Here is a 27,703-nt window from a genome sequence, read left to right on the forward strand (position 1 = left end):
TGCAAATTAAAGATTATAACAAAAACTTTTGGAGTCGATAGATATATGAATATAAACATTCACTCACTATACATTTCGTAGTTTTCGGGCAATACATTTCAATTATGAGCTAATAAACATATAGAGAAGATACTATATCACTCTCAATATTGCGACCAACTTCAGTTAAATCATCCACTTGGGCATATCACTATCGTTCTCACTATACAGCGATGGACGAGCTGATACCAATCCAATTCCAATTCTACTCACTGACATCAACTCGACCCTCTCTCTCTCTCTCTTTCTCTCTCTCTCTCTCTCTCTCTCTCTCTCTCTCTCTCTCTCTCTCTCTCTCTCTACATAGACATGAGATGAAAGGAAATATTAAATGGAGCTCAAATGCCACTCCACTCAGATTTTCAAAACCTTCAAAAAAAGAGCAACCACAAACCCTAAAAAGACAGAAGAAATAATAGTATGCAACTGCAGGCACGAACAAAAACAAAAACATAAAAACAAAAATCACACAGAGATCTCTACACACGAGTGGTGGAGATCCAATCTCTCCACAATCATTCTCACGCTTCAAACTTTAAAAAAAGGAAGCAGCAATAATAATAACATTAAAAATAATGATGCTAATAATAATAAACAACACCAAAAAGTCAATCCCAACCCACGCTCTCTTATTCATTGTCCCTCTCCTTTTCGCCTTCTCCTTGCAACACCCCAGAGACGCAAAAACATTCATCAAACGCCCACTTTTCCACAGCAATCTTTCTACTAAAAGTTTGCTGTAGACACACTTTCATGCATTAAAACGTAATTGCACCGACTATCTAGTGTATCTCTATAGCGGGCTTATATAGTTTTTGACCTAGCTAGGTCGAGCTTGCACGGTTTTCGTTGCCTCGAGGGGAGTCTTGAGCTTGGGATTGATGCTTGCTGTGTCACCTCTGAGGAACACGAACGATGGCTGCAACAACAACCAAGGAGAGATGGAGAGCTTTTCGATTGGAGATGGCGTTGGCGGTGACTTCCCTGACTTCTCCGATGGAAGCCTGCTGGACAGCATAGACTTCGATGACCTCTTCATGGGGATACACAATGGGGACGTGTTGCCAGACCTGGAGATGGACGCGGAGCTGCTTGCCGAGTTCTCTGCCAGCTGTGGTGAGGAGTCGGGGACAGGGTGCTCGTCGATATCGGTCGAGAAGGCCGAGGTCGACAACGGCTCCAAGAGAGAAGTCAACGATGATAAGGCCTCGGAGCTGGATAACATCTCTAGCGTGAGCCGAGGGGAAGAAATTGTGAGCAAGAGGGATGAGTCTGTGGTGGTCAATCCAGTCCTTAATAACAATAAAGAGTCTGACAACAGGGGAAAGAAATCATCAGCTCAATCATCCAAGAGTAACCCTCAAGCTCATGGGAAGCGAAAAGTGAAGGTAATTAAATGATGATGGGTGTATTTTCTTTCTTTCTTTCTTTCTTTTTTGCCTTTTTGAGTAATGCTAAATAGGTCTAGAAGTCGGTATGCATTTATACTTCATGAGGTAGATAGATGGCATTCACGTGAACCTTTGGAGCTTTTGGAGCTTTCTCGAGCAAGATCTGCAAGTCCCAGCGCTTCTCAGCGTGAAAAGAAAGAGCTAAGAACCCGCAAACAGCAGCTCATCTGTTCCAAAAGACTAATCGTATCTTCAAAGTCTCAAGTAATTCGTATGAATTCTTGAACGAATATATCTCCTCTAACAAGTTTCGGGTTTATTTCTTTTTCGGGAAGTGAGTGAAATCTAGGGTTTCATTCTTTTCTTTGACTTTTTACTTTTTAGCTTTACTCAAATTTAATATCTTGAAGTGTGTGACATGTATATAGGTGGATTGGACGCCAGAGTTGCACAGGAGGTTTGTACAAGCAGTGGAGCAGCTTGGGGTGGACAAGGCGGTGCCTTCAAGAATCCTGGAGCTCATGGGCATCGATTGTCTCACACGTCACAACATCGCTAGCCACCTCCAAGTACTCGTCTCTCTCTAGTCCTTCAATAATTGATTTGCGTATGTTCATATGTAATAGTACATGATAATGCTCATGGCATGAATTGCTGACTTTTTTTCTCTCCAATGGGCGGACGTCAACTTTCTTTCTTCTTTCTGTGTTTGTGTCTGTGATAATCAATGCGAAAGCAAAATGATGCATTGCTTCTTCCAGTTTCGTGAAAATGGGGTTTGGAGAATTAGAATATCCTGAAAAGGCATATGGTAATATGAAGAAGGTGGGTTTCATTCCAAATCCGTGAGAAAGTTGAGCTGGAGCCTTTGCATCTTTTCTCGTGGACAGAAGAGTCTGCTAAGAATAGGCAAACAGTTGGAGAGGGAGAGAGATATAACTCTTAGCTGCGCAGTTCATCAGATTATTCCCATAGCTTGCCGAAGGCAGTTTTTCAAGAGACACTCTGTCTCCAAATTTATATTTGAATCTGTTAAAAAAAGGTTAACAATAATCTCCAGGAGTCGAGCTAAAAAGGTTTTTCACTTTTCATGTTTATCTACTTAAGCTGATGAGTCGATGGCTTGATATAGGAGGGGAAGTAGAGTAAATGCACAATTTCTCCCTTTTCAACAGAAGTTTTGAGCAGCTGCATAGTCGCAACAAAAATAATTTGCTGAATTTTATTGTTAACAGAAGTATAGATCGCATAGAAAGCATATGCTGGCTCGTGAGGCGGAGGCAGCGAACTGGAGTCAGAAGCGACACATGTACAGCAATGGAGGCCCCAAGATGAGGCCAGACACAATAGTGATGATGAGCCACACCACCACCCCCACCACCAACGCGAGTCCTTGGCTCGCACCGCCCACCCTCGGATTCCCACCCGTGACCCCCATGCACCCCCACTTCCGACCCCTCCACGTGTGGGGCCACCCTTCCGCTGACCAGTCCCTCATGCACGTGTGGCCCAAGCACTCACCTTCCCCGCTGCCGCCACCTCCGTCCGCCTGGGCCGCCCCACGGCACGGCGCTGCTCCCCCGGAGACCCCATTTTGGCGTCCGCACGGCCACCAACGGGTAAGACTCAGACCTGATTCCATTTTCTTATAAGTATCCCATTCCATTAGTTAACCCTCCTTCCGTGCGTAATGAATTAATGATGTTCTGAGCTATAGCGAACCGTTCGAGAGTTGTGTAGCTAGTCCTGTGTTTCACATTGCCCGATACTTGAATTCGGGTCGACGAACATCATCGAACACCCACATCCAAGTATCAAACCGGGTCATTTTTTAACGTGCATGGACATGAATACGAGTCATTATTAGCTAAGCTCGATTTCAACTGGGTCATACTAGTAATCTCCAGTATTTCATCTAACCAGGAGCTTGAGTTTCTCTCGAATTAACCCCTATCTCCAAATTCTTTAAGTTGACTCAGAATTCGAATAACACATGCTACTGTAAACTACAGCAATGACATCGACTTTGTCCTTTTTCTTGTCCTCATATATATGTAGCGGCTTATTCTCTTCGAGTTGGTGGTGGTGCAGGTGCAGGTGCCAAATCCGCCAATACCGGGAACGCCGTGCTTTGCCCAACCAGCCCTGCCAACGACGGTGACTACTCAGTCCTTACATTTTATATTTTTCTTCTTTTGTAGCTTAGCATCGTCCAACAAAAAGCCGATATGCTCGCATCATTGACGTGTACCCAAGTATGGTCACGGAGAGAGTAAATTTCGACCTATGTCGGACGGCCTCAATTATTGCAGTCGAAATTTTTCTTCTGCAGAGATTCGGAGCTCCACCAGTGCCGGGCATTCCACCCCACGCCATGTACAAATTCGATAGAAATAGCCATAATAATAACAACAATAATCGGGGCTACGGCGTGCCACCGGGACCATTGGCCTCTCATCCTCCCTTCAATTTTCATCCGGTTAGTACTGGTTTGCTGTATTGTTTCTTATTTGTGGAGCGTTGCCCTTGATCTTTAGCTTTGGTTTTCGATGGGGTACTGTTAGTTTGCATTGACATATAAATGTCTAGTAGGCTAGCAGCCAAGTTTAATGTGCATATAGACTCTCCTTGGTCAATGCTCGATGGTTTGAGCACACGATTGGCTGATTTTTCGACACGGTATAACTAATTCGTGTCCATGCCATATTTAGTAGCTTAAAGTCTCACGGACACTTTTGGAAATAGTTGATGAGAAGCTTTCTATTGCCTCGTGGAGGATAAGAAGCGTCAAGGATGTAAATTAGATTCGTATACGGAAACTAATTTATAATGTGATGTGACGGATTTTTCATTGTATATGTGAATAAGAGTCACATGTTCAAATACACATCTCTGGTTTATCAGATTACCGTGTGAATCAATCGAGCAAACTGATCTTCTTATCTTTAGCATTACTCAAAGGATATCCGTTTTTTGTCGTTACAAATGCCTTGAAGAAAAAACTCAAATTCTTCATGCTATTAACTTAGGCTCATAATGCATGTTTATTATCCGTCTTTGAATTCTCACCGGAAGAATCTCCCACTTCCAAGTAATGAAAATAAGATGCAGCCTGTGAAAATGAGTCCCTAGCTGATTTATACAATAAGCTTTAAGCTTTTCTTGCATATTATGCATCAACTTTGCAATTGCATGACTGACGAATTTTCCATATGGGTACCTAGGTTTATGCGTTTGATGAACACTCGAAGGAGACGATAGACGCAGCTATCGGAGATGTTTTATCAAAGCCGTGGCTGCCGCTTCCTCTCGGTCTGAAGCCTCCTTCCACGGACAGTGTCTTGGGAGAGCTTCAACGCCAAGGAGTACCCAAAATCCCAACTTCTTGTGCTTGAAAAAACCCTAAAGGGCATCCTTCGGTTGCAGAATTTGTGCCCCCATGGCGCTTTCAAGGCATCGAAAACCCTCAAATTCGACGACATTTCCTGCATTAGATGCAAACATCTAATCGGCGAGTACCCACTTTTTCCCGACCTTTTCCGTGCTCATTTGTAGCTCAATCGGTTGCCGGGGATGAAACCATTTCCAAATAACATGTCTTCGTCTTTTTCCCCCTCTTTTTGTAGTGGTTGTTGTGGATGTGGAGACTGATCTCGTGGCCCTGTGAATTATCTAATTTAAAGAGTTACCCTGTTTGCTTCTCAAGAAGTTATTTACGGTATAGTTCAAATTTGTATAGTTTGTGATTGCTGACGACTTGGCTAAACTGTTGTTTAGCTAGTTGCAATCCATAATTCTCGTGCTATGAGTTTCTTCACGTTGTGTAATGTTGGAAAACGTTAGCTATCTAATCATAAGTTCATGGATTAATTCTGTCTATAAGTATGAGGGATTATGTCAAATGAATAGACAATGATAAATCAGAACAGGCTTCACTTATGCATATAAGAATGGTCATAGTATGTGGGTGCATATGATCAGAAGTCTGTACGGCGGAGACCTGCTTCCCGCCAGCGCATGCTACTGCATATGGCCACCATTGTGTCCAAGCACGCTGACGCTCACCAATGCATTTGCACGCTACCGTCGTCGCAATATATGGATGTCCGTCCATCTCTCTCTCTCTCTCATGCACGCCCACACCGGCGCATTCGCGCACCAAGTATGTTTGGTGCAACTCTAACCGTGTTAAAGTCTTATGATTTTTTGGTTGTGTAGTGATACTTTACGGCTCATGTTTTAGCGAAGTAAATTTCATAGCTGCAGCATCTCAACTTCTTAAAAACGGCTATGAAATATCTGTTGCCGTGAAGATACTGTGATTATAAGGTATATCTGCAAACACCTTATAAAGATTGCGGAACTCTCTTTTTCATAATTGTAGCTGCTGCAAAATGTCTGTACCAAAGGACAATATGCAAAGCCTAATTAGATACGTTGAATAAGTGTTTGCGAGGGTGTTCGTCGAAAGAGTTCCCCCTCGGATAATATGATTAGGAATCGATGGAGTGAATTAAGAGATCGAATCGGCTCATAACTCGATAGCTCGGCTTAGTTACATGATGCACGATAAACCTTTTTCTCAACTAAATTGATAAATCTGGCTAGAGTTTCTTTTCCGTTTGTTTCCTTTGTTGCAATAAGAGGATATATGATGGGCGCGAGGTCCCATCTCATGTCAAAGTGACTTTGAGGTATCATGCTTTTGATCAGAGCCAGATAAGTATTATCGCGAAAAATATTGCATGGTTTATAGATCATGCGGACCGCCACATACCATTGCTCGTGTGAACCCGTGGTGCCTCTACACGATTAGTTGTTTGAATGGTATTGACATGCATGCTCAATACCCCATGCAGCAACTTCTCTTGGCACGTGTTGGGGCCGAAGATGCCACGCGGTAACTAATGATATGACCTCGACAGGCCATCATTGGACGCACCCGGATCAGGTGATTGGAGTTACACATCCGCCGTTAGAGCATGCAAATCCCATGCGGAGGCTCGGGTCGGCTCCGTTCGGCACATCTAATGATATATGTGAATCTGGCTCCCGTGCACCCGACGCGGTGAAGCACGAATCCGAGGTCGAAGAGGGGAACTCGGAGAAGAAGGGAGAGCCACCAGAGGGAGAGGAGAGAGAGTGGGTTCCTCCCCCTCCCTTCATCTTCAATGGGATGAATGGACCGTACCCTAAAAATCCAACGTCGAAGCCATCGGAGCCGGCGTGGCAAGTCAAGCCCCACGCATTCATTCGCGCCTCCTATCCTTTACACGTGGACAGCAACTAGAATAGACATTCTTGTCTTAACTGAAAACTCCACAAAGAAGCGAGAGAGATGTGTATGTCTATGGTATGTGATAAGGAGAAGACTTGCTGTTTTTCAAGTACAACTTGGTCATAATTGTAGCTCCAAGGGCCAAATCTGACTTGCAGTGCTATTCGGATCGGTGCGAGTATGGGAAATTTATCCCCCCCCTTCCCTGCGTTTCCTTTTTCTTAAAAGGAAGTAATTCGAGTGCGGCGATAACCTTTAAAAAAATTTGATCAAAAAATTTTTAGCTGATCGGTAGAAAAAGATCACTTTAAACCCGTTGTCAAGCAATGTGAGACGATATTTCAACACTCCCTCTCGCGTGCAAACCGAATTAGGAGCCGGCACGTAAAATTCAATCGATGGGGTAGATGCACATACGCGAAAGGAACAAAGTTCTAATACCATGTTAGAATACCAAATCTAAAAACTTAAACGGATTGATAGAGGAAGACCACACATGACCTATTATCAAGCGATGTGGAATAATATATCACTAATAACTTTGGTAAATAACTGTTGGTAAATTCTTGGAACTATCGGCAAATTCGAAACAATTAAGTAGAAGTTTGTATACGGACTCATATATCAGTCCGTAGTTTTCTGTAAAACTTATTAAAACGCACGAATAAATATTGATAATCTATGGAAATGGTTGGTAATTTGAAACAATTAGATGATCCTTCATGCTTTTCACAAATTTATTGGTGACTTACGAATGTATGACAGGCCTTTATAATTGTTGGTACTTCATAAAAACCGTCGGTAAAGTTACCAACACCTTAAATGCCGAAAGAGAAATGATTGGATGACAGTATTTAATCTACTATGAAAATAACAATCTGTTTTGGGCCACAAAAAAATAAATGACAAAGAGAAATGGTTGCATGACGGTCTTTAATTTACTGTGAGAAAAACAGTCTATTCTAGATCACAAAAAGAATTAATAACAAATAATTATAAATTGATGCGGCATCAACTTCTTCAAGAATTTGTGACTCACAATATGCTACTACTCTCACAGTGACCAAAAAATTGTTATGCTAGCAAAGCCTAATGACAAATAATTATGAATTGTTGTAGGGTTCACTCCTTCAAGAATCTGTGACTCACAACATGTTATTATTCTCACGGTGGCCAAAAGACTGCTATGCTAGCAAAGCCCAATGTGAAATAAGTCGCCGATCGGATATGAGTTTAGGATTCCACTTCCATCTTTCTCTTTCAAGAACTTTATATAATCAACTATAAATGAGACGTGAATGTTTTTTTTTTTTTTGGTCGAGGACGTGAATGTTGAAGTGCTTAAAAATTACCGGTGAAGTTGTCTTCTTTGGTTGAAGGTTTGATGAGTTGGATCAGTTAAGTCCTTACAAAATCCAATTTATCCAAACATCAATTGTTAAGTCTCCACTGGCATTGAAATAATTAAATGAAAAAAATTGAGAATAGAAATTTTTAGGGTCGTATCAAACGCATTTCTATTTTTTTTTATTCGGGAAATAGAAATTTTGTATAGTTACCAAGCATATTCTTCTGCTCAGAAACTCGTCCGGAGAATAAAAATAGAATAGACCGTTTTTGAAAAGAAAATATTTCCGGGAACAGAAATGTTACCGTATGCACCCTTAGATACCGACGAGTTTTGAAATTCACCAACGCTTTTAAGGAATTACCGGTATGGCACGCTAAAAATCTGAGATGGGGATAGGGCTGCAGCCCGCAGATGGGTCGTCGGCTCGGAGCCTTTGGAATGGGCCCTTAAACAGCCCATGCATACCCCAAAACTGAATATAAGAATCGCTTTTATCGTCTTTTTGTCAGTGAAATCTAGAGAAATGATAATAGAACTACGACTGTTTTGAGTGCATAAAGGCGATGTCTAGTTCTATAATTTTCCTGTCTTACCGGCAGATTGATGTGCATGAGAGATTAACTCCGGGGTACTTAAAAACTGAAGCATAATCAAGCGTACATTAACATATGTCTCACCAATCTAACGCAATATTTCAGTGAATGCTGCATTAGATTTGGCTGAATCATTAAAACTAGTGGTCCTTCCGTTATTTTTATACCAGGGAGCATCCACTCTAAGCAGACGGGATAACCGGCCCGTTAATAATATCGATGCATTTCGGCTCAATGGTCTGGTTCGGGCCGGTTCCGATGCCCATACTTGATCCTATTTCGTGAATCAACTTTTAACAATTTCCAGAATCAAATTGGCGCGGTAGTTCTTAGGCTGGAGAGGCTCGATCGCCGGGTCTGTTCTTGCCACAAAACCGTGCCAAGCCGATCCGATCCGATCCGATCCGGGCTCGCTCATGAATCAGGTCTAAGTCGAAAGCCGTGTCTAATCAAATCGATGGTCCGCGGGGATGGGCTTTCACCCTTGATCCTAGAATGGGGGCAATGTCGAGATCAAAGCACGCTGCCCCTGCGTTGAGGCCCATCAAACCCCTCAAGAGAAAGCCTTTCCATCTCATCCTCAGTCCTCTCCAATCAAAAGTCAAAGTTGCTGTTTCAATTAACCAATCAAGCACAGTAACACAGAGTCAACAGCTTTGAAATCATTGCACCAAGGCCCACCTTCTATTTGACTAAATATGCCCGCCTTTTCCTCCAATCATGGCGCTTCCAAACCGAGGATTATTTTGCTTTGCTTCAGGGAGCGTCAACAGACAAACCACCCAAGTTTCGCTTTATAATTCGTCTTCCACAATCACTGAGTCGTAGAACCTGCCTGCTTTTCCCCCCTGTTGAATACAGATCTGGTCTCGCTGGTGTACATAATGAATAGCTACAAATGATCAAGGCAATCGACCGTCGAGCTAGGAAACTTCGACTTCATGCCAAACAGCCGTATGTAGGACAAGCACAGTCCGTGTGGTGGCCTAAATTCACTTTCAATAGGATTAGCAGCAAGTTAGTGACGGCTTCAAGCTTGGCGTTGCGTCGAGATTGTCAGGATTAAGCGTACAAATACAACGAAAAGAGCGTAAAGGAGAGAAAGATATATCGAGACACAACATTTATCCTGATTCATCCTTAAATGAGGGCTTAAGACTTAGAGCTCTTCTGTGACGAGAAACTTGGTGTCGAGATACCGATTTTCGACCACGTGTTGAGTAACAATTGTCGAACGCTAGCTATGCTAACGCTACCAAACATCGGCTGGATTGGAAGCCAAATGAAGTGATACAAGACATAGGGTTCTTCTGCGATGAGAAACTTCCCCCACCAACCCCATGATTACAGGGAATTCAAGCTTTCAATCCGACAGAATCATCTCTCTTTTCTTTCTTCTTTTCTCCTTTTTCTCTTTTCCCCCCCTCTCCTCCACTTAGATGCCCAACAAACTTCAACTGCTACGAAGGTGAAGACGTAGGACCCTCCAAAAGTCTCGATTCCAATCGAGTGGCTTCAGCAAAAGCAGACGAAGGAGGTGCCTTCCTTTGATAACCAGAAAAAGAAAAATTGCAGCTCTTTTGACCGTGACTCCATGCTGCTCCATTAATCTAGTGTAGGTCTCTCTCCTGCTGGACACTGTCAAGAAATGCACATGGAGCGTGCGCTACGTGACATGATGTCTGTACCCCACAAGCCCCTTTTATCTCCCTCAATCCCCGCATCATTCCTCGGCCAAATTTTTCTAAAGGGAGAGCTTCTATAAAAAGAGGACTGAGCAGACGTCTCACATAGGAGCGGTATAGTGAACACCAGCTAAGTTCACCATTGTGTCTCTTTTTGCGCTGTTTCTGGATCTGTAACCCCAAAATGGCAGCCTCAACGAAAGGCCTCTCTGTTCTATTCCTTGTGCTGTTGGTCCTTGCCCATTCCCATGTCCAAGCTAGAGAGAGCAAATTCTTCAGCAAGGTCACTCACTCCACCAATGTGGCAACCAGCGATCACGTCGAAGAGAAGAAGCTGGCCCAGATCGAGATCCCTGCGGCTGCTCCGGAGTATAGCCTCACGCCTGGCCCTGCCCCGGCTTATGTTGAGAAGGAGTACGGTTACGGCCTGTACGGCCACGACTCCGACATGCTCCCACCGGCTAGAGAGACGTTCACTCCTGTGACCACCGTCGCCGCCACCACCACCACCACCAATGTCAACGAAAAGCAAGCCACCGCCACTCCGGCCACTGCCACCGCCAATAAGGACAACAACCTTGAGGACCAGTTCGTGCGCGAAGAGCTCAGCGGCGAAAGCTTCCAGACAGGCTACACGAACAACAACTACAACTACGACAACAACAATGGCTACTCCAACAATGACAACTACAACAACAACAATGGCTTCTCCAACAACTACAACTACAATGGCTACGCAAACACCAGGGAAACCAATGGATACGCCAACAACTACAACACCAACGCCTTCACGAGCACGTACAGCACCACCGACCAGTCCGAGAATTACAACACAAATGGATACTCCGGCAACGCCAACAGCAATGGCTATGGGACAGAGAGACAAGGGATGAGTGACACCAGGTACGTGGAGAATGGCAAGTACTCCTACAATGTGAAGAGCGACAACAGTTATCTCAATGGGTATGAGCCAGAAAAGGCAGCTACCGGGAAGCAAGGGATGAGTGACACCAGGTACTTGGAGAATGGCAAGTACTCCTACAATGTGAAGAGCGACAACAGTTATCTCAATGGGTATGAGCCAGAAAAGGCAGCTACTGGGAACTATGTCAACTACGACGAGAACAGTTCGAACTCGAACGAGTTCGATACCATGGAAGAGTACTACAAGAAGCAGGGGTACCAAGAGAGCCAAGAGGTGAACGAGCCTTGAGAGCAGCGATCGGTCCGTGAGCGATTGAGAGAGAGAGCTCTGGACATGGATTGCAGAGTAGGAGATTAAGCTAAATTAAGAAAGAGAGGATGTGTGTTCGTTGTGTTGATGTTTCCAAAGTTGTTTTTTTTTTTCCTCTTGGGCACTTTTTATTGATTTGCATATGGAAGAATGATACGAGTTGCTTGCAACAATTGATGTTCTTAAGAGTATTGAATGCTTTAAAAAGAGCAGAACTTATGGAAATGCTTTCATCTTGATAGCAAGCAGCTTGTCCCGATGTCGGTCTTTTTTAACCAAGTTCCCTTTGATGATGATGATACACAAGCTAATGAGACCGGGTCTGGGCAAAGGCCTAATCTTGGGCTTAACCCATCAACTGGAGACCTGCATATATCTCACAAAGCTCAGCTCCAGCCCGCTAGTTATTCACGTCTCTCAATTACAGTTGATTACGTGAACTGTAGTCCTTCTCATTGAACTCTTCTCTCTGCAACCCTACCTCCTTTCATCACCAAGTGGTTCTCCCAGTGAGAAGCTTTTCAGTGGAAAAAGAGCATTCTCAAACCAACCGGGCATTCACTGGATCGATGCGCTTTTGTGTAAGAATTTTAGGCATCACTCATTAATTAGTTTCCTTTCATCTGGATTTCGAATGAGGCTAGTTTCCTTCGCCCAGCAATATGAAACAATCGATGATCCAGAGTCTCAGCTAAGCTAATTCATTGTGAAGCTTGAGTTGAGTATGTCGTAATCCCAAGCAGACCAATCGCCACATTCCACCGTCAGACCATTAATTTCAGAAACAGCTTAGGTTTTCCCTACTCCTACCCTCTACATCCAATGTTCTACACAATCTAGCGTGGTTGATAACTTCACATTAGACCTTTATTGCTCGTGTAGCCGGAATAGTTAGCGTGTTTTTCGTTCTCATCCCCCAAGTGCACCGACCCATGTCCTTCACCCCCATCTCTTCTAGTAAACAACGATCTAATCCCAACTTCATCAACAAAATGCAATAGATAAAGAGACATTTAGGTTCAAAAGAGGCAGAAATTCACGATGTCTTTGTGCATCCGCAAAGCCTAGTTTGAACCGTACTAGTGGGGAAGTTCCACATATAAAGTTTCAAAGAGGTAGAAGTTATGATCCATCAGATTTGCCGTATCTCGCCTGGATGCATCAGCAGTTGGCACATACATTACACGATAATGAATCGATCTTAAAAAGACCATCAAAAGGTTTGGAAGAGAGAAGTGCACAAAAGCATCATTTTATAAACAGAGTCACTTAAGGAGTAAAAGAAAAAGGACAGACCAGCTCTCCACGTAACTGATACCACCACTTAATTCGTCTAAATTCAACGTCACGACAGCATAGAACGATATTTAACCACGTAACTTTTTTTTTTTTCGGAAATCCAATGAGTTACCCAGTCAAACTTCCATCTTTTACACCAAGCATAGCAATATCCCCAAAAGCTTATCCAGGAAACCTATTGTGCAGGACATTCATCATAACCATTCCCAACGAACTCTTGATGGCCAGGGAAAAACAATCTCAAGCCTCTAATGCCTCCCTTATATTCACCTCCACAGATGCCGAATCACTCTTCAGTAACATTGACAAGTTCATACTCGACCAAAGACAGATTATTGTCCTCCTTAACTTCGAAACTGGCAGGTTCGGTGACTTCAACACGCCCCCATTTGTCAACTGCCAGCCTCATAGTCCCCTTAAACATGTCGATTTTCGCATTACGAAGAATCACAGTGGTGCCTGGCTTCATCATATCAACTGCAAAATATCGAATTAATACATTGTAAGATTGACACATATGGACATCCATGCATCAATGAGTAAATACAATGAACCTAAATGAAGATATCGATTTGAAAAAAAGAATGAAAAATATAACGACATAGGAGAATAGCAATAACACAAAACAATTCTATCATCATTCACCAACAGAGAAATCTCTTATTATGATCTCTGTGAATATAGAGAAGGCGGAGTCGGAGAAGCAAGGTCAAATTTCAGTGGCACAATAGAAACTAACAAATGATGCATTGGAAAGTGAAGGAACCCAATTGAAAATATCACAGTACAGAGATGCAGCCCAGATATCTAGGCAATCAGAGATCTAAAAGATAGGGAACGAAAAATCAGCTGTCGCATACTATAGCGTGCTAATTCACTAATCATTTAACTATTCCTCATTTTACATGAATTCAGTCACAATTTCCATTCTTTTCCACTAGTCCACCTCTAAAGACAGAAGATTATCACGATAAGAGTACAGCCAAAGGGCACTCACAAAATCCACATAATCGACAGAGGCAGTTTAAAATCCTTAGGAACAAGGATTTCTAGGTGTTGTTGTCCTCTCAGCAGCACAGCCGCAAGATATAGTAGCTATTGACGGGGAAACGAAGAAAATTATAAACTACTGCCTCAATTTTTCCTGCTGAAATCAATATAACTACAGCTGCAACTGACTGTAAGCATAGCTCAGCACATTTTGTTCTTTTTTTGGTCGAATAGCTCAGCACTTCGCGCAAATGAAAATGAGGAACTTTTAGCTCATCACAGTTGTAATTGATCATTGTTAAAAGTAGCATTCAACCTGAAAGGTCATGCCACAAACAATATAAGATAGTGTCCACATGTTCAAAGCACTGCACTGTGCTGAAAACGTATGAACAAATCCTTCAACTGCTGGCGCAAAAGTAAAATATTTAAGCAGATCGAGGGGATGCATCTTGTCCCCCAGGCAACGGATGAGTAGCGCGCCAAAGGGTCCAATTATCCAGCTAAGGCCAGCCGAACGTGTAGCATTCACAGTAATTCAAATTAAGGGAGTAGTTTCATAATCGAGAGGGCCCTGCGTCGGCGCTCAGAAATGGACATACCAAAGGAACATTTTGCAGCTCCAATGTCAGGTCTTCCTAGAATAACCTTTTTCTCCGTCCGAATGCTACTTTTTGACAACTATCGAGTATAGGTACCATCATGAGCTCCACATTTCCTACTCGCACACGTCTTTGTAGCTGTTCATTTTCTTGGGGATCTAATCTTTCTTTTCCTTCATTTTGAACTCTGAACACATGTAAGTTCTGATACTCTTTCACAAAAACGCAAATCCAGAACAGTAAGATACTATAGGGAAAGTCAAAACTTCTACACGAAAGTGGACAAAGGCACCGAGGGTAAGGGAAAATCCGACCCCAATGGTCGCCAGAGGTAAGCCATCATCAGAAGCCAAAAATCAACTGAAGCAACCAAAGGAATCAAGAGCGCTCTCAACAGGACGCGAAACGGCAACAGCAGCCCACGCGATCGGACCAACAAGCACACGGCGGCAAGCAAAGAAAAAAACCCTAATATATACCTTGCTCGTTGCGAGCGGTGAAGACGATGGAGCCGGTCTCGTCCCCGACGAGGCACTCGGCGATGCGGGTGTTGCGCGGGGGCGGGCGGGAGAGCACGGCATTCGACGACGGCCGGTTGGCCCTGGCGTTGACCGCCACGCCCCTGGAGCTGACCACCTTCACGGTCAGGGTGTGGCCGTTCGTCCCGGGCTGGAGGCGATCGACCTTGGTGAAGACCGGCTTCCGCTTCTCCACCACCGGTGGGGGCGGGGGCGCCGCGCTGCCGGCGGGGGTGGCGCCCTTCGCCGCCGCCGACGAGGTCTTGCTGGCCATGTCGCCGGAATCCGCGGCGAAAGCGACGATCTTGTGGAGAAATGGAGGGAGAGGGAGGGGGAGAGGGAGGGGGAGATGATCGGAGACGAAGAGGTTTTCTAGGGTTTTCGAAGGGGGAGGGGGAGGTGGTATGATTTTGATCTGCTGTATTTTAAAGTTGCGGAATATTTTTTTTTTTTTCTTTTGGGGTAAAGTTTTGCTGTGGGGACTGAGGCTATGATACTGTGGGGGCGGGACCAGCTGAGCATTTCCCGATGTGCCACGTGTCTAGAGAGCATTGGCCGATGGAGCATATATATATGTGTCAGGGGCCTCCAATCTCATGAGAAAAGCCCAATGGACCTCCAGGACATTTTTTTTTTTTTCCTCTCTTTACTTTTTGAAAAGTGCGGCCTAAAAACCCCCCCCAATGGAATCGACAATATATCCGATTTTACCGATTTTTGCTTAGGATCGAAGTCGAGGAAAGGTTCGGGATGCATTGATTGAAAGTCTATAATGATTCGGTATTCATATGATAAATCCGATGATCGGATGGCTCCACAACCGGTTGCGCTTTGCAAATCCACCGTCGTCGTGATATTCGCGGTCGAGTTGAGCAAGCTAGGCCTATATTTTGATCTTCTGGTTTGGCGATTTTCCGGCTGAAAATGTCCGCCCAAAAAGGAGGAAAGAAAGGTGAAATCTCAAAAGATATCATGTAGCAGCAGAGGTACTGCTAATGAATGGTTGAAATCAAATGCTTAAAGATTAAGAAAAGCAGGGGGGCACACAAAATGAAGGAACTCCAACATATGCTGGAAGGCACGACACCATTCCTTTCAAGTCGGTAAAAGAAGCGAGTACAAAGTTGGTCAATATCCTTCAACAGCAAGTAACTGAGAGTTGCTCTCTATGAGTGAGAGATAAACAGATTAGTTGAGAGTGTGTATCTGTATAAGCAAGTATTGCTTCGAGTATTTTGAGTTTGGTGAGAGAAAATATATTGTAATAGTTGTGTGAGATAATTTCCGAGTGCTATACCGCAATTTGATAAAACGAGTATATCTCGAATTGTCTATTACAATTTTCTCGTGTCGCCACTACAACACTTCCGAATACCCTATAAGCGGTATCAAAGCAAGGTTGCGCACTCTACTACCACCAGTAGTTCTGTGTAATGAGTTGGCACAAGACTCTACCACCATTGAAGATAAACGTGTGGCGGAGTTGGAGTTGGGCTAGCTTTAGGCTGTGTTTCTCTTTCCAAGCCATGCCCATTTGGGCAGCTAAACAATTACACATGAACATGAAGTCTCACGGGGCTTCGCAAGCAGAATTCGTAAGGGATCGGGCTCGACCTTCTCGAGTCAGTAACTGACCATCGATTCCTGTCAGGTCATATTTGAAAACCATGATAGTTCGACTTCAAGTGTAGTCGACAACATTACTACAACGAAAGAGGCGGTTTTACAAAGAAAACCTCTTATTGTACAGGAAACCATGATACTTCGACTTCAAGTGCAGTCGACAACATTACTACAACAAAAGAGGCGGTTTTACATAGAAAACCTCTTATTGTACAGGAAACATGTTAGTTTTACACGCAAATTGGATTGATTATTCACCGAAGGCGGGAGAGAGAGCCTATTTTCCGCATTGCGAGATCTACAATGCTTCTGGACAGCACAACACGAATGTCTCACATGTGGCTGATAAAGCCTTGGCACTAGTCGCAGGACACCTTTTCCGAGACGACTAGAGCCTTTTGAGGCCGCTTCTCTGCTGAATCTTCCCTTTCTGCTTCTGCAGCTACTTCAAGATTTGCTTCCGAATGTTGTCGGCGATAACGCAGAATCACAACAGATATGAACGCTGTGAAGAGACCAATACCAAACTGTCAAGTTAAGTAGACATTGATGTTCTTAACAAGTTTGTCTCAGTGCAAATAGAGGAGATTCACTAATCACTAATTCATCAACAAATGTCCTGCAATATTCTGCACTGCCTCTTAAATTTCGCAGACTCGCATCTTATAAAGTTCACCTGAGAGCAAGCGAGTCTTTATTGTTGTCAGATTCCAGAAGGCCATGATTGCTGATGCAGCTACGATTTTCTTGTGGGAGCAAGCACCCCATGTTTCAAGAACCCACCATTTGGAGCGCTCCACTATACAAACCGAGGCACGCTTAGTTAAATATGAGCATGAAAGCATGAGCAAGTAACATTCATATACATAGCATTGAACGAACGTATGTACCTCTTTGGCTTATCCGAGCTGAGTAGCGGGAGTATAGTTTCGGGCCGGTGAAGCTGATGAAGAACCCTGCTCAAAGTAAAAAAGAATGTGTAAGGCATTACTATACATTGCCAAGCAATCCTGAGAGTTATAAGACAGGTTCTCATTTAGGTGAGGTACAATAAGCTTGCACTCACTACTCACCAATTGCACATAGCCTCCAAAGCGTGATGAGATGGCCATATTCAGCTCCAAGAAGGAGAAATGGAGCTACCTGATCAGGAAAAACAGAAATGTTGATCAAAGATAATGACTTGAGCAAACTGCATATGGGCATTGAACAGGAATACTAGCCCACCACGACATACTTTAAGGGTCATGGACGGCTCCCCAGAGAAAAGCTCTCTCGTCTTCGAAATTGCAAGATTAGTAGCGGGAAGTATCAATCTAGCCACTCTCAAGATGTCATCTTCTTTTAACTGGAAATCGCGCCTCTTCTCAACATTATTCCTGCATCAATGCTGCACCTTAGCTCACAACTTTACACACATAAAGAAACAGTGCAAACACTAGAGTGAAACTATACCTTTGACAGATGGAATTGGAGAAGAAAGATAACCCCAAAAAGAGAAGTCCCAGTTGGCAAATTGCAGAGAAAATGCTGATAACATAAGCCATCAGGAAATTTGATCAGATATCATCCTTCACCGGTTGTTCTTACAATAAAAACAAACCCATGTAGAGATATAAGCCAAACAAGAAATGACTTCATCACACCTGAAGCTGATTCCTTGAGCAAAGCAAGAAGATAAGAAGCAGAGAGACCCTAGACCAAACCAAAGTGTCGATTTCGCCGCATCTCTCCACATTATCAAGTCAGTAATAGCCTGTCCAATTCGGTCCAAATTCCCATTGTCCCCATCATCAGTTTCTACGTCTGAAATGTTCGACAGTGTAAGACAGTAATAAAGATGAGCCATTCAATCTCTACAGCAAGAACTATGGAAAAACCCAAACCCTAGATTAATCATCCGAGCACAGAGCGAGACGTGACATACTCAGAGACAAACTAGAAGAGGTGTTCACGAGAGGCACCAGGGCAAGCCTCTCCTTCCTCGACCTCCCGCCGTGCTTCCTCCTCTGCTTCACGGCCTCCTCGATCAGCCCCAGATCCCGCTCCTCCCTAACCTCCGCCTCGGCTCGCCTCCGCGACCGCCGGTTGCCCCTCGGCGAGGCGCACCCCAGAAGTCCCGCCTGCCCCTCCCTCCTCTTGCACCGCTTGCGCAGCGAGCCCCCCGCCGCCGCCCCCGCCGCCCCGCCGCCCCCGCGCCCCTCCGCGGGATCGTCGGCCGCCTCGAGCCTATCGGCGAGGCGGGTCTTGGACCGCTTGTAAGGCGAAGGGGAGAGCAGCAGGAGCTCCTGGAGGGGGAGGGAGTTGTTGGAGGATCTCAGGGAGAGAGGGGATGGCGAAGGGGTCTTCCTGGGGGACGAAGGGACCAGGTCGAGGGACGACAGGTTCAGGGACCCGTCGGTGTCGATGCTCGAGTCGACGACGGCCCGGGCGAGGCGCGACACGGAGGACTTGGCCCGGGACCGGTGCGAGAGCGGGGTCGTGTCCATGGTTTCTTGAATTGTGGGTATCAAGAGCGAGTTGCTAGCGAGAGAGAGGCAGAGACAGAGGAAGGAATCGAAATTCACGAAGTGATGAAGATGGGGAAGATTGATGGGGGGGAGTTGGTTTTTGTTGGGTTCTTTTGTATTGGAAATTTGGAAGAGGAGAGGAGAGGGGAGAGGGGTGGGGTTGAAGGAGCCGTTGGAGATGGAAAAGGAAGGAAAGATCAAGAAAAGCGATTGGTGTTCTCTCTCTCTCTCTCTCTCTATCTCTGTTTTTCTTTTTTTCTGGGGAAAATTTTGAATGTGGGAAAGGAGGGAAAAGACAAGGGAAAATGGATGGTTGTTGGGCCATGAAAGCTTCAACGGTAAGAAAGCACGGGTCAAACATTCTTGGACATTGTTTTATTTTTGTTTTTGTCGTCTGGGGTCCATTTCACGTGAGCTGAACCGGACCTGTCCGGCGACTTCCCGGGGGAGGGTCCGATCCGACGTCACTCGCCGTCCTAGTTTTCGGAAAATTATTAGGTACTCCCGGAACGCGCACCCTCCTTGCGTCTCGTAAATCTCTTTTGTCTTTTCAATGTCTACATGATCGCTAGGGGGGGGGGGGGGGGGGGGGGGACGCGAGACACCGGGCACAGAGAGAGAGAGGCCAAAAACCCGAACACGATCCCAGGCGGTGCTTATAGTTTTAACTAGAATTTTAAGATGGGTCTTAACATGAATTTAGAACAAAGTATACGTTACTCGTTGAGACTGATCAGATAATGACCGATTGCGTCCTGATTGGATGCTGCCTCAAGTGTCACTTTGAAGATGAAAGTTCAACTAGAGGACTTCACCGGTCGAGCAGAACACATTATTACACATCAGCTCTTAATTATTTGTTGATAAAGTAAGTTACGACATGGCAGCGATGGTTGCGCGAGTCGATGATCCCATAGGTGCGGACGAGCAGGACTAGTTGCACAATTTTGAGAGAAAGGTGCAGGCTATGGCGTCGCGGAACGCCTATGGCAGAAAGCTTTTATCCTTTCGAGGCCGTCTTCGAGGCATAGTGGCTCGACGGCATAAGTTATGCGAAGCCAATTTTTCATCCCCACCACGGTCCCTGCAAGGAACGGATGCGTCAGCAAACCACCGGTAAGGAGGTGAGGAAGCAGCTATGCAGCATGAAACGTTAGGAGCCGGTTCTTTCAATGAACGTTAGCAGCAATGCATTCATGAACGCCAACGAAAAGCGGTGCGAAAGACATTCGCAAAGAAACCAGGTAGGACTCCTCAATTAGCCAAGTATGTGGAGAGAATTCGAACCGGCTGGTGAACCAAGCCATCAAAATTTGGGCTCTGAACAGCTATATTCATTACTTAGTTTGTTCTTGGGAACTTGAGATGCGTAGCAGTTCTTAGTGAAACGCGTAGCGTTAACTAACAATGCACACTCCATCTATTTGGACGATAGTCGAACGTGTGGACTTAAGATGGGAGTTGCATTATGAATTAGACATCTCAACATAAATAAGCACAACAGTAAGCATAGAGGGCTTTCACAGTGAGAGCAGGAATTCTCATTAATGAACTTTGGCAACAAACAAAGTTTGGCTAATACGATACCGGGCAGGACGACTACAGATTCCTCCTTCGCGAGCTTCAGGCAGAAATCCATATCATCTTTTATGTCTTCCAGGAGTGAAACATCTAGTTTGACCTGCGAGGATTGTCTCTGGTTATTATAACTCAATCGATCAGTTGATATTGAGCTCAAATGTACGGCTTTCTTACCATTACAAAGATAGACCCCTGCGGCTTGTGCGGACAAGCAATGCACGGAATCTCGTTAACTTTATTGAAACATATCTCCGCAGCTTCCTTTAGAATGCTGTTAGTACTTGAAAAGAATTGCTCTGTTGTGTCCTGAAGGATCTTTGGAATAGCTCCCTGATGCAAGATGACAGCATAAAGACTATGAAGCAGATCAAGAGCGAATTCTCTTACGTGACCATAAGGCGATTGCATGAGGAAGTGATTCTAAGATCCACTACTTGTGTATTCAAGATAAGGTGCAACATAAACTTCTCAAAAGAATCTGACCAAAAAGAAACTTTCTAATTCCAAAATACACATAGTGGATCATTAGTGTGCAACATAGCTTCTTATCATCGAGAATGCAAGGCATAAAGTTGTAACAAGCTCAGAATGTCATATTAACTGCAGTTCTCTAGCTTCCCTTTCTATGATTTGCTTTACAGGTAAGAGGAAAGACAGGCTACCATATCCAAAATATCACAAACCTGAATGAAGGTAACAGGTTCAGGGGAACAATCAAGACAGATCTTAATGCACTCCACAATCTGAGACGGCAAAAAAACAAGAGTTTATGCCATGTTGCGAGTAGCTTGCAGGAAAAAGAAAGAAAAAGACTTGTCAGTACCGCAGATTCTTGAAGCATTTTCAGAGGATCATTTATCGCTATCCAACCAAGTCGCCAACCCGGGACGGCCCATCTCTTCGAGATAGATCCAAGCGTAATCACAGGCACAACAGATCCAAAAATGCCCATCGGCACAAAAGGATCGTCTCCGAAACAGAGATGGCCATAAACTTCATCAGCTATCACAAGAATCCCGAGCTTTTTTGCAGTCTCTGCAATCTGTACACAAGTGTGAGATATGAAAATAGGTCTCCTCAACAACAGTCCACAGAGGAGGGTTTTCTGGATCTGACAAGTAACAAGTCCCACCTCTCTCAGATGCCGATGACTATATACATTTCCACAAGGGTTGCCCGGATTTATTACAACAATAGCAGCGGTTTTCTCGTCCGTGAGGGCTTCGATCGAATCAAGACACACCTCCCAGCCTTTCTCTGGAAGAAGCTCATAATGGCGGACTTCGAGCTGACTAAAAGCACAAAAAGTCTCGTACCGCGGAAAGCCAGGCCTCGGAAGCAATACGTTTGAGCCAGCTCGAGCAAGGACATTGATCATGACTTGGATGGCGTCTTTGCAGCCGCTGGTCACGAAGACATCATCTGGCAATAACTTGTAGGGCAGATCACGCGAAAGGTATTCGGCGATTGACCTGGTGAACATAAAAGCAGCAAAAATGACATATTGGAGAACAAACAAATAAGAAAAAAAGGAAAGGAAGAAACACTTCACTGCAACATTCATCACCCACAAACAGGATGCTTGATGGAACATTACCCTTGAATAGCATATTCAAGACAACAAAAACATGAACGCAAGATGATGAGTCCATTAAAAAGATGACAATATGAGAACGACATGGAAATAGTGATTTGAGCAAGTAACAGCTATGTGAACGAGAAGAGACCACAACCTCCTAGCTTGAAGAAGACCCAGAGAAGGGGCATAGGAGTTGAACTTGGCTGACTTGAGAGCGTCGACAACGGCTTCCTCGGCGACCGGAGACGTGCGGAAGCACGGGAATGCAGAAGGGTCGCCATGGCCGAGCAAAACAGGAGGTCTGGGGTAAGCCGCATTGAGGTTCTGCTTCAGCATAGCGCACACGTTCATTATGGTGACGGGCGATTCCGTGCTCTTCGCGAATCCGAGTCTACTCCATTTGTTCTCCATCTCTTCTTCCTCTTTGAGTCCTTCCTCTGGTTTGGATTGGATCGAACTTAGGAATGACAAGTAAACTGCGTTCGAAAATGGACTTACAGACCGACGAAGTCGGTTTGGCACGTTGCACTGTGCTACTTTTAACATGTTCTAATTTTTGAAGTCGTCAACATAAAATATTGTGTGTAGCACGTTGCTGTCGGCCAGAGCCATCGCATCGTCATTCAACCCGCCTCAATGGTCCAACTCGGACATCATATTTTCCAAACATCGTCCCTCCTTTATTTTATCTGACCTTATCATATCCGATTAAAAAGTCCGAGCAAAAGCCAGCCTTAATACACATAATTTCAAAGGATTTTAAACATCGATATCCATATTGAGAGGACACAATAATAAAAAAAGGATAAGGAAAAGAACTAAGTTACAATGAAATGGGGAATTCACAATGTTCATGTATACCTTTTAACGATAGCATGAGCACAATATTGATTTCACAATGAAATTTTTTATTCCAACGTTTTTTGCACCATCCGACCGCAAAGGATACCCCTCAACTTTGCTTTAATCGTTTGGAGATTAAGTTTGATGGGAAGGTACTTTTGATAACAAAGCTAATGACTTCATGTAGAGTTTTCTAGGGAATGACGTGCAATATGCAGGTGGGCGAGAAGACATGATAACAAAATTTGAGGGAGTTTGTATATTTTAGATCAAGTAGAAATGTCCTCACGAGTTCCCTAGGAATTTCCCCGACGTAATTAACTCCGCCGATAGAAATTATTAGCGAGTCGCGGCACTTTTGGAAATCGGAATATGCATATCTGATGTCATCACATCTTTATTTCTAAAGAGACGATTAAATTACAAACAGGGAGGTGTTGATCACCTAATGACACTGCTTCTTGACATTTTGCCGAGCAGCAAAAGTTACGAAGCCCTTACTTGAAGTTTTTATTCCCAGCCAAAGCTAAAGCAACCAACACGACTAAGAAGGGACCATTCTAATGGAGGTTTGGATCGAATCAACAGTCCGGTTAATTTTCTCCTCCTCCTCCGTCCCCTACTTCCGGGCATATGCTCGGATAATTAGGTTTCTTATGGATTGACTAATCTTGTTTTATAGTTTGCAATGATCTTCAACGTTGTGACAAAGGCATCTCAAGATCCAACAAGGAGTTGATGATCTCAGTCCCTTGTGGCGCCGGCATGGACCGACACATTTATTTTTTGGCATGCCTTTCATAGAAGGCCTTAATCCTCGCCAGGCCATCTTTGAGAGAAGATGGGTCGATGGCGAAAGTGATGCGAAGCCAGTTCTTCATTCCAACAGCTAACCCTGCAAGACAAATGTTATCGATTATCATCTGATGGATACGGATATCATCGCTTGAGAAAAGCAGAGAACTCTGTAGCGAAAATGGGATGGGTGTATGAGAGGCTGAGTTTACCAGGCAGAACAATAACAGATTCTTCTTTAGCCAGTTTTATGCAGAACTCCATATCATCCTTTATGCCCTCCAACAATGATAAATTCAACTTGACCTGTCACGATAGCATCTTTCACTTATCAAGAAAAATATAAATCACATAACTGTGTATGCCATACCGATGAAAAAATAAAAATACATACATACATATACATGTGTATATATAAATGTCCATACCATTACAAACATGCCTCCATCTGGCTTATTTGGGCACACGATGCAAGGTATCTCTTGAATCTTCTCATAACATATGTCTGCAGCCTCTCTTAGTAGGCAAATGATTTTTGAAAAAAAATCATCATTTGTTTTCTCAAGTATGTGAGGGACCGCCCCCTGTTAAAATTGCAATGAAGAGCGGAAATAATTAGCTATTACTTTATAAGGAAGCTAGTTGTCCACAAATAAAAGTTAGCAAGCACTCTCGCAAGGATTAAACGAAGACAATATTTTATCAAGTAAAAGCGAGTTGAGATAATTCAAGCCAAATGACTGAGACAGAATATCTATCACTTCTAATAAGAATATCAACAGCTTGCGCATCACAGTCTAAAATCTCTGAGAAAAGTAACATGCACGAGGTGACTGTAGAGAGGAAACACGCAAATCATTGGGGATCTGTTTTGGGTGCGACTCTACATTGCTATGCAGTATACATTGTTTTAATTAACCATCTTCAAGAGAAAAAGCTCTCATTAACTTGTCACTTCCTGAAAGACTTGCCAAGAATGTCCACAACTCGCTCTAGTAATGATACAAAAATAATGCAGACAAAGCCTACTAACTAAATCATTTTGAAAAACAGCCCATGTCTCCAAATCTGGATGTCACTGATCAATTATCAGGAGTAGTTACGTACCTGGATAAATGTAGGAGGATCAGAGGATATATCCAGAAATCCTTTAAGGGACGTAGGAACCTGTAGAGAGAAAAGGAACAATCTAAATGTCCTGTGACCAACCCCAGCAGTCATATAATTCGGCCCAAAAAGATATGCAATCAAGCGAGCAGTCACGCTCACAAACCCACGCATGCACGCACGCGCACATACACAGAGAGAGAGAGAGAGAGAGAGAGAGAGAGAGAGAGAGAGAGAGAGAGAGACCCCAGTGTCTTTCAGAAAACCATTGGGATCATTTGTCACAAGCCAACCAAGTCGCCAACCTGGAACAATCCACCTCTTTGATATTGATCCCAACGTCAAGACAGGCGCAATGGATCCAAAAACACCCATGGGGACAAATGGTGTATCTCCAAAAGCTAGATGACCATAGACTTCATCTGCAATTACCATAATCCCAAGCTTCCTTGCTGTTTCGGCAACCTTTTTTCGGAAAAAGAAAGAAAGAAAATGATGAACAACAGCTAATGCAACACAAATGTGGATACCAAAGATTATAAAAGCGACTAGCAACAAATCTATTTAGCTTCCACTGCCTGAGATAAAGAAGCATCTCGAGAGGCTATGTAGCTCTCTAAGTCAAGCTCCAGTGGAATCTACTGGCTCCATTCCAGCTTATAATCATAGATTTTTCCATGTTTATGAGACATCTACTTGCTAAGATTCGAAGAAATCTTAAACAAAATGCAAAAGCAACCTTCTTTAGATGCTGGTAGCTGAAGACACTTCCGCAAGGATTGCCAGGATTGATGATAACCATGGCAACAGTACTCTCGTCTGCAAGATCCTCAACACCCTTGAGATCAACCTCCCAACCCTTATCCGGAAGAAGATCAAAATACCGTGTCTCAAGATGGCTATGTGCAGCACGTGCATCATAGTATGGGAATCCAGGTTTTGGAAGCAAAATATTGGCCCCAGGGCGAGCGAGAACTGTTAATATGGCTTCGATTGCTTGTGTGCACCCAAGTGTCAGATGGACATCATCTGGTGATAATTTGTACGGGAGATCATGGGAGAGATAATCAGCAATAGCCCTGTGGAAGTTGGTGCCCCGAATTAGTCTAGCTCACTTGAACGTGTGGTCTGGAAATAAATTGCTATTCAGCCTACAGAAAGCACCTAGGTCAACATAGTCATAGCGGCCTTTACACAAAATTCAATCGTTATCCAGACAATTGACAATGACCACTTCTTGTAGTCACTAAAGCTTGGTCCCATTTTTTATACTCTGTTTTCAACATACTGTTTTTGCTAGCAATATGATGATCCAAGTTGATTGACGAGACAGTTGATATTGACCGGCAATAACAGCTACTATGACATTAAGATACAACCATGAACAAACCAAATGGTTAGTATGCATAAAGCAAAACAACTGCCAGGACAATGCATTTTGCATTCGACCCCCTTGCAGTCTCGCGACGGAAACAGAATACACAATAAGGTTCAAAAACCTCAATTGAGTTGCCTTTCACACTAGCCACTCATCAGCCTCTCAATCATTGACCATTTAAACTGTACGATTTCTTAAATCTTGCATGACCACATGGATGTAAATCCCGGCATTTTTAAGTACACGACTCCGTCGGCACCTTAAACGCATCAACAATCGACTCGTAGGTACTAGGAAGATCGAGGATGCAAAATAACATGCTTGGGGAATATGACACGCGCAGCTAAACAAACGGTCCCGACCATAAGAAGCATACGAGCCAGTCCATGCTATCGCCAAGCTTGTACAGAGCACGATATTATCTGTTCGTCTCAAGATTACACGCGATGCAGAACTAATCCCTCCAAAAAGATACCGTAGCTCGCAGATATACAGGCCGGAAAAAAGAACAACATTCGGCTATAATCCTCGCCCATCATTTCAACAGACGCAAGCATTGGCCTGACGAATCCGCAAGTTCTCCACCGTTTCAGAGCGTCCTAGTAGTGCACTCAGAAAACTCTACCAACTTTCTACCTCCCAAGCCTCATCCCAAAATCTCACTCTCTTCTCACTACTTTCCCCCTATTCCCCTTCTGATTCAGCCAAAAAAGGTCGCGAACGTGAACGAGAAATCTAATCCTGACAATCTCGAACGGCACCGCTTCTTACCTCCGGGCGGGAAGGATACCGACGGTCGGGCCGTAGCAGTTGAACTCGCCGGAGCGGACGGCATCGACGACGGCGTCCTCGGCGATGGGGGCCGTGCGGAAGCAAGGGAAGGCGGAGGGATCGCCGTGGCCGAGCGGGACCGCGGCGCGGCCATCGCCGGCGTCGAGATTGGCCATGACCTGGCAGAGGATGCCGCGGACGGTGATCGCCGACGCGGCGGACAGCCCCTCGTTGCCCCGGAACTTCCAGACCGGCGCCCCGTTCTCCATGCTCGCCCGCTTCGTCGTCGTCGTCCTCTTCCCGGCGATGGAAAGATGGAAACAGACGAGAGCGTCCCCTGTTTTTCTCGTATGTCTGTGGTGCTCTTGCTCTTGCAGCGGGGGCCCTATAAAAAGATCCCGCGAGCTTCGGACGCGGACAAAGCAGTGTTGTTTTGTGAGCAACGTGTCGCGGACCATGATTCTCTCCTACTCTCGTAGGAGTGGTGTCAGGACGGTTGGCGTTAGAAATTTTAGCAGTAGGCCGAAACCAATTAT

At 44.4% G+C, this 27,703-nt stretch overlaps 6 protein-coding genes across 9 annotated transcripts; 2 read left to right on the plus strand and 4 right to left on the minus strand.

Moving 5' to 3' along the window:
- Positions 1-644: 644 nt before the first annotated feature.
- Positions 645-5,151, plus strand: LOC115682379 (transcription activator GLK1-like). 3 transcript variants are annotated; one of them, XM_030606591.2, is made up of 6 exons: positions 645-1,427; positions 1,859-1,999; positions 2,666-3,049; positions 3,528-3,587; positions 3,763-3,909; positions 4,655-5,151. In XM_030606591.2, exons 1-6 carry the CDS (start codon positions 921-923, stop codon positions 4,823-4,825), a joined length of 1,410 nt encoding a protein of 469 aa, XP_030462451.1. In that variant the 5' UTR covers positions 645-920; the 3' UTR covers positions 4,826-5,151. The 3 variants fall into 3 exon arrangements, with proteins under 3 accessions (XP_030462451.1, XP_056158297.1, XP_030462450.1); XM_056302322.1 differs by having other exon boundaries at positions 2,666-3,048; positions 3,515-3,587; XM_030606590.2 differs by having other exon boundaries at positions 647-1,427; positions 3,522-3,587.
- Positions 5,152-10,392: 5,241 nt separating this feature from the next.
- On the plus strand, positions 10,393-11,816 carry LOC115682378 (protein E6). The gene has a single exon (XM_056302354.1). It carries the CDS (start codon positions 10,522-10,524, stop codon positions 11,548-11,550), a length of 1,029 nt encoding a protein of 342 aa, XP_056158329.1. The 5' UTR covers positions 10,393-10,521; the 3' UTR covers positions 11,551-11,816.
- Positions 11,817-12,807: 991 nt separating this feature from the next.
- LOC115682343 (uncharacterized protein At4g28440-like) lies at positions 12,808-15,333 on the minus strand. The gene is made up of 2 exons (XM_030606531.2): positions 14,942-15,333; positions 12,808-13,347 (listed from the first exon to the last, which is right to left on the minus strand). The coding sequence occupies exons 1-2, from the start codon at positions 15,252-15,254 to the stop codon at positions 13,157-13,159; spliced, it is 504 nt and encodes a 167-aa protein (XP_030462391.1). The 5' UTR covers positions 15,255-15,333; the 3' UTR covers positions 12,808-13,156.
- A 1,085-nt stretch (positions 15,334-16,418) lies between these two features.
- On the minus strand, positions 16,419-19,214 carry LOC115682342 (reticulon-like protein B17). Of its 2 annotated transcripts, XR_008814252.1 has the most exons (9): positions 18,531-19,214; positions 18,250-18,409; positions 18,059-18,133; positions 17,841-17,982; positions 17,677-17,746; positions 17,494-17,559; positions 17,280-17,402; positions 16,806-17,108; positions 16,419-16,716 (listed from the first exon to the last, which is right to left on the minus strand). XR_008814252.1 is itself a non-coding variant. In XM_056302353.1 (8 exons), the coding sequence occupies exons 1-8, from the start codon at positions 19,090-19,092 to the stop codon at positions 16,963-16,965; spliced, it is 1,344 nt and encodes a 447-aa protein (XP_056158328.1). In that variant the 5' UTR covers positions 19,093-19,214; the 3' UTR covers positions 16,791-16,962. The 2 variants fall into 2 exon arrangements, 1 of the variants encoding a protein (XP_056158328.1); XM_056302353.1 differs by lacking the exon at positions 16,419-16,716 and having other exon boundaries at positions 16,791-17,108.
- A 524-nt stretch (positions 19,215-19,738) lies between these two features.
- On the minus strand, positions 19,739-22,813 carry LOC115682340 (probable aminotransferase TAT2). Its single transcript, XM_030606528.2, has 7 exons — positions 22,428-22,813; positions 21,827-22,166; positions 21,518-21,736; positions 21,378-21,437; positions 20,869-21,024; positions 20,701-20,794; positions 19,739-20,197 (listed from the first exon to the last, which is right to left on the minus strand). The coding sequence occupies exons 1-7, from the start codon at positions 22,682-22,684 to the stop codon at positions 20,079-20,081; spliced, it is 1,245 nt and encodes a 414-aa protein (XP_030462388.2). The 5' UTR covers positions 22,685-22,813; the 3' UTR covers positions 19,739-20,078.
- Positions 22,814-23,472: 659 nt separating this feature from the next.
- Positions 23,473-27,537, minus strand: LOC115682372 (nicotianamine aminotransferase 1-like). Its single transcript, XM_030606583.2, has 7 exons — positions 27,168-27,537; positions 25,758-26,097; positions 25,265-25,483; positions 25,019-25,078; positions 24,340-24,495; positions 24,124-24,217; positions 23,473-24,011 (listed from the first exon to the last, which is right to left on the minus strand). Exons 1-7 carry the CDS (start codon positions 27,434-27,436, stop codon positions 23,896-23,898), a joined length of 1,254 nt encoding a protein of 417 aa, XP_030462443.2. The 5' UTR covers positions 27,437-27,537; the 3' UTR covers positions 23,473-23,895.
- Between the last annotated feature and the right edge of the window lie 166 nt (positions 27,538-27,703).

Source organism: Syzygium oleosum, unplaced genomic scaffold (genome assembly GCF_021117445.2).
Source record: "Syzygium oleosum isolate NSW1041296 unplaced genomic scaffold, Sole_v2.1 Sole_v2.23, whole genome shotgun sequence".
NCBI lineage: Eukaryota > Viridiplantae > Streptophyta > Magnoliopsida > Myrtales > Myrtaceae > Syzygium > Syzygium oleosum.